This window comes from Poecilia reticulata, linkage group LG23 (assembly GCF_000633615.1).
Source record: "Poecilia reticulata strain Guanapo linkage group LG23, Guppy_female_1.0+MT, whole genome shotgun sequence".
NCBI classification, from domain to species: domain Eukaryota; kingdom Metazoa; phylum Chordata; class Actinopteri; order Cyprinodontiformes; family Poeciliidae; genus Poecilia; species Poecilia reticulata.
In genome coordinates, this window is record NC_024353.1 from 11,875,118 (window position 1) to 11,886,444 (window position 11,327).

At 39.9% G+C, this 11,327-nt stretch overlaps 1 protein-coding gene across 4 annotated transcripts in view; it reads left to right on the plus strand.

Annotated features, from left to right (window-relative positions):
* Positions 1 to 11,327, plus strand: part of grm8a (glutamate receptor, metabotropic 8a) — a 172,781-nt gene that overhangs the window by 102,813 nt on the left and 58,641 nt on the right. For all 4 annotated transcript variants that reach the window (XM_017302872.1, XM_008400956.1, XM_017302873.1 and 1 more), the window contains exons 3-5: positions 2,303 to 2,438; positions 2,985 to 3,139; positions 4,959 to 5,096. In XM_017302872.1, coding sequence (XP_017158361.1) covers positions 2,303 to 2,438; positions 2,985 to 3,139; positions 4,959 to 5,096 — 429 coding nt within the window. The remainder of the gene's footprint in view (positions 1 to 2,302; positions 2,439 to 2,984; positions 3,140 to 4,958; positions 5,097 to 11,327) is intronic.

Genomic DNA, 11,327 nt, shown 5'->3' on the forward strand with positions numbered 1-11,327 from the left:
TGTGTGTGTGTGTGTGTGTGTGTGTGTGTGTGTGTGTGTGTGTGCGTGCGTGCGTGCGTGCGTGCGTGCGTGTGTGTGTGTGTGTGTAGGTTTGTTCGAACAAACTCACTTCAGATGGCTGCTGGGGTTGATGGCACAAAATAATTATGTGATCATTTATATTCAGATGTTTTTCATGCAAAGCTGCCATTGTTAAGAAAGGTTATAAATAAATGTTGCAATATGATGTAACCTATTTTATAGCAAACAAGTTTTATTTGTGGAGGAATATATTTTTTAGAGACTCAAAGATTCATAGTCAAACTCATAATCTCAATAAAGATAAAATATAATAGTATTTTTTGCGATGCTCCTGCAGCTTAAGCAAAATGTATGTTGGGGTGAAACGGTTGCAAAGGAATGGGAAAAAGGATAACAAGAACCAGTCACAGCTGTTACCTTTCTGTAGCTTCTAAATCTGTTCGTATAGCGTACCAAGCTACATTGTCTTCTCATTAAAAACCAAACAACCCAATTTGACTCGGTTCACATACATTCAATTAAAAATTATATTTTCGAGCAAGCATCTTTTGGCCTCTGTTGGCACAACAGTTATTGGCTAGACAAATGAAGTAAGGTCGCACCAATTCTACTTCTGTTACCTAGTTGTTAATGTGGAAAGAAGAAAAAAAGAGTCAGAGTTGTCAAAGTGCCTGTGAGGGAGAATTTTGTCAAGCACTGGCCTGTGGAACAATAGAAGGGAAAAAAATATATATAGGGGCTTACAAAATGATGACCTCCATATTTCAAAAGGTAAAATATTTTGACAACCATTAGGACTTGAGGCAACTTAATGGAAATAGTTGTCAGCTTCACAGGTGTAGAATCGATGGTCTTGGTCTAAAAGTGAATTCTGAAATCATTGTTAGATTCAAAATGACTTTCAGTGCATTACTCTGTAAACGTTGCCGTAATAAAGTATCATGTCATACTAACACTCATTGCAAGAATTTGAAAAATAGACTTGAAGAACCATAAAGCTAGTAGCTAGTGGGTCTGAATTCTCATAATTTATGGGAAAAACACAATAGTAACGACAAAAGCAATTTTTACTTAAAAGCATGGTAATGGCGGCTTCATCAAATGAGGATACTTGTTGACAGAGACTAAGTCATGCCTGGACACGTTTAAAGGTTTAAGATGTTTTAAGGGAAAAAAAATGTCAAAACCGCCGTTAGACGTTCTACCTGAGTGAAACTTTCCATCGAGACAATCTACTTAGAAAATACAGAGATGCTTTTTCATTCCGAGTTGAGCCTCATGTTGGGTTGGGCGTTTGGTGTTTATGGGAGGGGTTGGATGATGGGGCGTCTGCAGCTTTTGTCACTTTTGTAATTAGCCTTGAGAGGCTTTTAATTTGAGGCTAATGAGAATTTGTTTTAGCAGTCATGCACTCTGGTGTGTGTGCCTGCCTGGGTATCAATGTGACTGTATGTTGATTAAGGATTGCGATATAGTGAAAGCGACAGACTGTACAGATGTTCAATAAATGGGCTGGAACAGGCAGGGAGATATCAGTCACCCTCGCTTTCTGCACTCACACAGGGAGGCAAGACGACGAAATAAAAGGAACATGAAGACAAATGCATTTTGTCTTCTGTGGAAAACAATTCCTTCTCCTTTCTTTGATTGGAGCTAACAGTATAATTCAGCAAAGCCAATTACCAGTTTGAAGCTTTAACATATAAAGTCTGGATTAGTGTTGGAGTGATGTGTGTGTGCGTGCGTGTGTGTGTGCATGGAGGCGTGCGTCTGAAACCGAGGCAACAAAGGACAGGGAAAATGAACAGACTAGCAAAGTAATGCTGCACATTGTGAATAAAATAATTACACTGAGCAAAATGCAAATGAGCTGATTATCAGTTTGGCATTGGCAAATATTTTTCCAGATGCGTTTGCTCCAGGGAGGACAGGAATCATGATGCTGTCTCATGTATGTTTCACCTTTATTGATGACTGATTCCTGTCCCCCCCATGCAAACAGCGGCTTACATTTATTCGTTTTAAACTGATTTTTGTGAATCTCCACTCATTTTCCTTCTGTCAGTACTGCGATACCGTCATTGCCTTTTCTGCTTTCTGCACCTCCCGCCATTCTAACCATCCACTGTTGTGAGACGTCGACACTGAGGGCTTTCAACCAAGTTTAGAACTAACAAACTGCACGATGCGTCCAGACAGGATTGACCGACGAGTGTGGAACGAAGAGCAGAATCCGGTGACTGTAAAGTGAAAAGTGGATTTTGTGTTTTTTTTGTCCTAGGTGGTGTGTGTATTGCCCAGTCTTTAAAGATCCCAAGGGAGCCAAGAGTGGGGGAGTTTGATAAGATCATCAGGCGACTAATGGAGACTTCCAATGCCAGGGCCATCATCATGTTTGCCAACGAAGACGACATACGGTTTGTACTTCGCAATTTTATCGATGCACCTTTTTACAAAGCCCTTAATTACATCCAGTCTTGGAAAAGTATTCGTTCCACATTTTAACATTAAGTTCAGATTGTCTAGGAAGGTGTCATAGGTTTGTTGGAGAACATTAGTGAACAAGCTGCATCATGAAGACCAAGGAACACACTAGGCAGGTTTCTGAGAAATTATTTTCAAAATTCCCCACGTTTTGAACTTTTGTTTTTCTTTTCACAAATCAGTTTTTTTTTTGTTTTGTTTTGTTTTTCTTTTTGGGAAAGTGGCCAAAATGAAATGTCTCAAGCCATATTAGACAAACACTTCCAATTTACAGACACATGACAACTGTTGTATCAGTCAAAATAGAAGGAACAAGGACTTTCACTGCGATTGGGTTAGATTGACGTATTTAATCTCGCCATGTCACATTTATTAAGTAGGGAGAGGATTGTCTTCCTCCATTTACACCGCATAACACTATCAGCAGCGTTAGAACTGCAGCACATGCCATAATTTTAATTGTCATCTTCTTTTAATAGGCGAGTTCTTGATGCTGCTAAAAGAAGCAACCAGACTGGTCACTTCTTGTGGGTTGGATCAGACAGCTGGGGGTCCAAGAGCTCTCCGGTGACTGGCCAAGAGATGGTTGCCGAGGGAGCCATCACTATCCTACCCAAACGAGTGTCTGTGGATGGTAAGAGTTTAATTTGAGCGTGTCAAGTTCTGAAAAATCATAAAAGGTGGATTGGTGCAACGTCATACATTTGGCCTCAACTGCTTCTTGCTGAAAGTCCCCGAAGGGTGAAATTGTAACAAAAGCCTTAGAAGAGATTTGGTAACTTAAATAATCAAATACTTTTCTTAAATATGTTGGCCTTTAATATATTAAAGAATAGAGGTTCAAATAATCTGGCACAAACATTTAAAAATATTTTAAAAAACTCAAATAAATGGCAATATAACTACAAATCCAGCTATGGATGCTGTGCAAAGCTTTTACTTTTTGCAGCATGAAGTTAAAATGTCTAAGGCAGCAGATTTAATCCCACTTTTTCTTTATGCGTTTGCTATGAATATCAAACGCATGAATAATGTTCTTTCCAACTCTTAAAAAAAACTCTTAAAAATGTGAATATGCAAGTTTTAAAAGATTAAGTAACATATTTAAAGGTTACTTCATCTATCATCTGGCTTTGAAATAAGGAAAATTGTTGGTGTGACTTTCTTCAAGTGTAAAACAAGGGGCTTTGCTTTGACCCAACCATTTCATTAAGGAATAGCAGCAACAGATAAAATATTGGGTTGTACCTCATGAGAAATCTATAGGAGGAAAACGTGATTGTGTTAATCATTGATGTTTGCTTTTTTAAAAGCTCAGCTTTACTGTCGCTTTCCAAGAAGTTAAAAAGCAACTTGACATTTATAAGGTGCATTGGAAACTAGACTACAGAAAATGTTAAAAAAACATTTGTATATGCCGTTTTTATTGAAACGATTCATTAGAATTGCTGTTCTTCTTTACTGATTGGATTCAATCTTTAGACAAAGTTCTCCTTTACTGAATGTTCTCACAAAAAATGTAAGAAAAATACAAATTAAACAGCATTCATCAAAAAAAAAAAAAAAAAAAAACTGTCTCAAAGAATAATCCCCGCATTTTGGCAAGGAAATTTTGTTAGCGTGTGAGGCATTTTCTTTTCCCCCTTCGTGGTTTTTGACAACAGAAGGGATGCTTATGTTACCGTTTTTGAGCACATCTGCTATCACAGTAGGAGGCGGGTGATCCCACATGACATGTGCTTCCCGTCGAGTTGCACATGGAGCGAACCCACTGTTCCCAGCAGTCTGCCTATCTGTAAAGCTGAACAGGTACGCACCGAATCCACATCTGTGACAGCAGATGAGATCAATCAAGGCAGCGCATGTCAGCTTGTACGCCGAGTCACACATGGCACAGGGTGTCTCAGTCAATTTGATCGTTTCTCACTGTGCATTGGATGTTGTGACATGTACTGTTGCAGTTTAACCTCAACATGTTGTGTTGGAGGATCGGCTTAAATTGCCTTACTCGTTTCAGCCTCTGTGTGAACAACGTCCTGCTTTTTTTTTTAAAGTGATCTGGTCATCCTATCCTACCATATGCCATCTGCTTTTTCCCATTCATATGTGTTTGGAAAGTTTTTACTATTTCCCATCTTCTGTTTTATTAAATTGGGCAAGTGGGCAGGCAGACAGGAGATGTTTGTTCTCCTTGCCCATCACCAAACTCGCATTATAAATCACATAGTGGCTATTAATTGTTTTTTTTGTTTGTTTTTTTTTTTGTCATGTCTAAATGTGTTTTACTGCTGAGAATACTTTTAGCATTTCTGGTCAGCTCAGTACAAGTTCTGAGCCCCATCATATGCTGATTTAAAGCCCCGCCCCTTTTCGTCAGTGATGGTGATTCAGTCTCCACTCTCCGAATCCTGTTTGTGCTGCTTTAACTTTTGGCCTCTCTGTCTTCCGCGCAGCATTTGACCGGTATTTCCGCAGCCGATCTCTGTCCAACAACAGAAGAAACGTTTGGTTTGCCGAGTTCTGGGAGGAAAACTTCGACTGCAGGCTCGGGATGCACGGCAAACGGACCAGCGCGCAGAAGAAGTGCACAGGTAAGACTTGTGTTTTTTGCTATTGTGTGATTTTATTTTAGAGAAGATTCACCAAGAGAGTATCAGAAAAAAAAAATCAGGTTCACAGCAATTCACATTTTGAGTGAAATATATTTATTTATTTTTTTTAACTTAATGAGTAATCATTTTAAATTATTTAGGTTTTAATATAACTAAAGCATGTCCATAACTGAGCAGGCCTATGCTGACATAATTCATGGATGTCTTCAGTGTCATTCATTCAAACAGGACAGATGATTCAAGCTTTTAAAATCAACACAGGCTGCTTTATCCTCTACACTTTATGAAAACAGGTTAACATCTTCCAACACTGAAAGGATTTTCCTGAATGAAACCCTTTCTATTGTACATCGACAGTTTTGAGAGCCTGAACAAAACGCAACATCTACGGAATGCAAATAACCAAATGTATCAAGAAAAGGAAATACCTTGTTGAAATGAGTGCTTGAAACGACAGCAACATAATATTTCTTGTACCTGTGTGTTTACACAGTACATGTTTCCTTACCTGTGTTGGAATCTCCTGCTGTTATGTGTTTGTGTGAAACAAGTTTGAGCCTTTAAGCTTTGTTGCCGTTTCACCAAACGAAAGAAGTGAGCCAGGAGCGGATGAGGCGACACACTGGGACACGACCAGTTGGTGTGATCTCTGCACTTTCGTCTCCGGCTGATTGGGCCTGCATGTTCTTAAGTGTGACACACTGTGTACTCCCTGACTGATGCCTGCCATTAATTCACATAATTAGGTTTGTAAGGTCCGCAACTCCCATTGACCGCCTAGTGCTTCCCCCGTGGCATCTGTGCGCGTCGGCTTGTACGTGTCCAGGATCCTTTAATCATGTGCTAGAGTTCATTAATTCCAAGTACTCAGACTTTCATGATGGGAACACAAACCGTTCAGCGGCCACCTCACCCCCGTTCTGACACAGATGATGGGAACATGTTGAAAAAGAAATGATATTGCTTTTCTGAAACAGACGGGCGATGTGAAAGATGTTTTCCTCAAAAGGCAGAAGGATTACACATTAACAAGAGATGTAATGACATAAAAAAAAGCATAAATGTCAAATGAGGATTAGAAAAGTGGAAAACTAATGTATTTTGACAAAATTAAGGGAAAACAGGTCTTACTTCACACCATATATAAAACTTTTTACACAAGAAGTGTGAGAGTCCTATAAACTTGAAATTGCAATGTTATATCATATTTAGTGCATGTGGTGGTGCCTCTGAAACAGGTACAACTTTGTCCCTCGCCTACATCTTAAAACAAGTTCAGCAGTCTATCTGTGGAGTTTGGTAACACAGTGGATTCAACTTTAAAAAGAAATAAAAACATCCTGGTGAGGGAGTGAAGCTGAAAGCAAATCACACTTAAAGTATCAGAAGTAAACGTTTGAAAACTTTGCGGATGTTTAAAGGAATAATACACCATCTTTAGTATTTGCATAATAATGTGTTAATAGTTTTGCACATTGCGAATTACAAATGGCGGATTCTGCAAGGAAGGTGTCTGAAAGTGGGACAGCTGAACAGGAGTCACTATTAGATATGTCCCAATTTAGGGGTTTTGTCCCAGATACAGTCCGAGCCGTTTTTTGACGTGTCCTGTTCTGACATTTATGGCATATCACATGAAAAAGCTCAGTGTGACTTGTGTAAGGGGGTCTTATACACCTAAAACAATGGATTTTGAGACACTGCCCTCTGTTGCATGATCAGTTTTATTACATGAACTAGACTGTGTGGTTGCACAGTGGAAAAGAGAAAGGAAATAGCCACTGAACAACACTTTGTGAGGAAGAAAAGGGTAATGGTGTGTGCATGTATGAATATGTTACCTGGTAATTCACAAGAGTTAAAGTGGGAAGAAGGGTAAGCCCTTGATGGATCAATGAGGGTCACAGCTACCCCTGGCACACCTATTGAACAGCATATACCTGACAGAGGCGGAAAACGAGGCAAAGGAGCAGCGGGCGCACAGGAAAAGACACACAGCTCTGCAAAGGCATCTAGCAGCAAGACTGCCCTGCATGGAGCAGTGAGAACCAACCACCCAGTAGGCAGCCACAAAGCTCACTGCAGAAATCCGGGATCAGATGAAGTGAGGACCCCGTGCAGTCCAACCCGGCAAGACAGCCCAGGGGAATTAGAAAATCCTCGGGACCCACAATCAGCTCAACACCACCCCTTGGGGAAGATGGGCCATCATCCAATAACCCACCAATAGCAAGGGCAGAGCTCTCAGTCGACCAAACCCACACACAATCCCAGCAGAGCCCCCCAGGTCATTCCCAAAACACCAGCCCCTTGCCAAAATAGTACGATGACAGAGCCAGGGGCCACCATGGGGAGTCCTGCCTGCTGACAGAGGAGTCCCTCCTCTATCCCCCCATCACAGGCCGGCCCCAGGTGGGGAGCCATCGTCTCCGCTGGGAACAGATCGCGGCAGCTCAACCAGTCATGTGTAGTGACAGTCCTTCACAGGACTGTCTCACATGTGACACTTGTGCATGTCAAGAAGCAGACCAGCGTACAGATAGGTCTTCAAACACTTGTCTACTAAAAGTCATAAACAGGAGGGCGCCATTTGTTAGTGTGTACTGTGCAATATATCACAAACATAAAAGTAAGATAAAACTTTTTCCAAGATGCTTCTGACACGATGCATAAAGCAGCAATATTCTCAAAAGTCTCATCTTAATCCAGGTGAGAATGATTTTATGAGAAGTTAGCTGAAATGCTAAACTGCCACAATCTTTTTTTTCTTCTTTTTTAAATCAGCTTATTGATAATTCAGCTCAAAATATATATTTAAATGTGATTCCCGTCAACTGTGTGCAGGCAAAACTTTAAAAAACAATGTTGTCTAAAAATCTTTGTGCTTTACTTTGGACGTTATAAAATTCAATTAACATTGTTTAATTTTAAGGATAGAGCAAAGAACAGGCCACATGGCATTAAACACCAAGAATATGCAGAAGCCAATAGTTTTTCTTTCGGATAAAAAAAAAGTGTATATAATAAGGAAATTTTGAAAGCCATGTATAAAAATTTGGTTTCTTTGGCCGAGAAACAAATGACCAGTGGACCAACAACAGATATCAGGAGCCGTGTTTAGTCAGTGTCTTAAATACCAATTCTTTAAAAATATTGAGATAAAGTAGCAGGTTTATTTAAAATCTTCCAGAAATGAAAGAAAGCGGAACCCCCCCCCCCCCCCCCCCCCCACTGAACCAGTTAAAAGGAGCCGAGTGGAAGCACAGGTTGTTTTGGCTTTTATTTCTTTGGTAGCTTCTCCAAGCGACTCCAATCTGAGAAATAAATTTAAATGATCCCTCAGAGTGCGTCACCACGCCTATCGGCTTTCATCACTTCTCTTTCTCTCAGTCAGCGAAAAACATGCACACATATAATAATAATAATAATAATAATAATAATAATAATAATAATAATTAACTTTTAACTTTTAGATGAGCTCATCAGCTCGGTCCACTCAGACCCTCGAGCAAAAACGCAGTGATACTGAAAGAATGCGGTCTGGTAAAATAAAAAAATATATATATAAAAAGATGCCAGAGGGGGAAGCTGACTATGGCAGACAGCAGATCACAGATAAGCCCACATACTCAGACACACTTGTATCCCCAGTGGCTGCAGATAAAAATCCTGGACGAGGGCACAAGCTGCGGTATGTGTTGATTACCTCTACCACCATGCTTACTTTGTTTTTTCGTAGACTCAGGTGTCTGTGTTCTCTTGGCAAGTTCTTTCTTTTAAACTTGTATGTATGTATGTACAACAATTTCTGGTCGGAGAGCTTGTTGGACCACACTAGTGTTTGTTAGTAGACCAACTCCTAATTGGAGCAAAGAGACAGAAGAGCAGAACATGTCTAAATATAACTGGAGTGTTTTTAACCAAATCTCGATAGAATCCACATCCTCACGCATTTCTACATGCCAATATCGTGCCCACCCTTTTGTTTCTAAAGTTTAACGATCGCAGTTTGCACCGTTTTGCACTCTCATTTTTTTCCAACCCTCCCCCAGTACGCTGACTTAAGCTGATCTTTTAAAAAAAACAAAAAATAACCACAGGTTCTTGCTTCAGCCTGCTCTCACTTGGACGGCAACACATGATGTTATGCATACAAACGGAGGGAGAGAAAACTAGAGTTGGAACACATTAACATGCTCGCTTAGTGCATGCATTTTTTTTTTTTTCCACCGGTGGATTCAGTGCACCAGTGAGCAACAACATTCAGGGTGACAGGAGATGCAAGCCTCCGGTAAACACAAAAACGAAACAAAGTGTTCTGTGAAGAGGAAACAAGGTTGGTACGATACTGGCAGTTGTCTCTTTGTCTGTGTGGGTTGCGACATGTCGCTCTCTGGGGAATGAGTGATGTCTATATTTTGTCTGTTTTTTTATTTTTTTACTTCTTTGTTCTCCGTATGCTTAGCTTCTTCTCTGGCATCGAAATAAGTTGGCCTTCAGAGTTCTTGGTAAACTGAGAACATAAAAAAAAAATAAATCTCATAAGTGATGTGCTTGATTTCACTGTATTAGAGATTCGATTGAGTGGTAGTCAACCAAAGGAAAAAAAAAATCTGTTTTCTTGGAGTCTATTTAATTCAGTGCATTATTTTGACAAAACAAATATATGGGATCTTGAGCTGAAGCTTACATCTGGCAGTAATGATGGTTAACTCTTCAGGTCTGCTGTTTATGGCGCTTTCTGAAAAGCCATTTGCAAAGCAATTTGTAATGATGTATATTTCATGAAGCTGTGTATGGTAGTTTGCAGTAGCTGGCCTCTGTTATTATGAAAGAGGCAGGTTTTGCACGCTGGGGTTGATAGGTCCAATAACATTTACAGATGTAGTAAAAAAAAAAATGTCATATGCAATTCTTACAGAGTAACAAGGAAAACAATTTAAAATGTGACCTAGTCTATTTTTTTCTGATTGGTAACAAGTCTTCCCATTCCCCTCCGACCCCAGACTTCAAGATATTTTTGTCTGGATACAAAAATACAGGATACAAATGGTTTACAGAGAATGGATTTCCATCCATTCTCTGTAAACCAGATAGAGATGCAATTTCTAAAATAGTTAAACCAGCCAGTCTTGTGCCCTTAAATCCTGTTTTTTCTTTTCTTTTTTTTTTTTTTACTATTCTGGCGCTGTTGATCAAACTCATTGGTAAAAAGTCCAGGTAAAATATTGCACCTTTTAACAGTTTTGTTAGTCCTTTAAGTAATTTCCCCTCAATTTCCGTTCTTTTCTGTACCTGGACATGTAGTCTCCGGGCGTTCTGCATTTTTGTCAGTGGCCTTCCATGTGACATATTTTGTGATTGTCCACTGATTGGCCAGTAGGTGTCAGCATACGGAGTGATTAAGTAGCTTAGATGCATGAACACGACTGCCCACTGATTACTATGCATAAACATTTTTTAAAGATAATTTCTGGTGTGAGACTAGGGACTCAGGGATGTTCAAGATTCACTTTACTTTTTAAAAATTATTTATTATGAGATTATTTTTTTTAAGCTACCAGCAAAAGTTAATAGTGTAGCTTTTCTCTCTCATTGGCAAACGGGGAGTCTTGGGGAAATGCTTGTCTGCAGACACCCACACACACTCACTGGGAGCTTTATATTTCCCCAGTTTACCATCAATAATTAATACTTTGGAGAGGGTTATTAATGGTGAATTTATCTTCTAAAAGCTACTAAGCGATAGTTTGATGTTCTTGCCTTTTGAGCGCATTCCGCGTATTTCTTACTCAGCGTAAAACGGCACTTCTGAGGTTTCTCTCTGCGATAGAGACTGGATGTTTTTCGTAGGCAACAAGAGGGCAGTTTCCAAAGAGACGCACGTTGCCACAGTTTCGTGCAGTGAAAAAGTAAGAGTTGAGTAGCTGAAGTGCCGTTTACCTGTAGAGAAATGATCCCTTTTTCCATTTTGTTGTGGAGGACGTGGTTATCTAACCGTTTTCCGTGATGGCCTCTGCGGTGGTTGATTTATGGGAGGCAGTCGTGCAGTACAGAGCGTGACTGTGACATCCACCGATGTTCCTCTTTAGATGTAGTAGGGATGTGAAACTACTTGTTGCCATTGCAGGCAATTCTGTGGAGTTGGAGGCATCTATCTGGAAACACAGACATAAACACATAGCAGAATGTAGTTATTTTAGCATATAT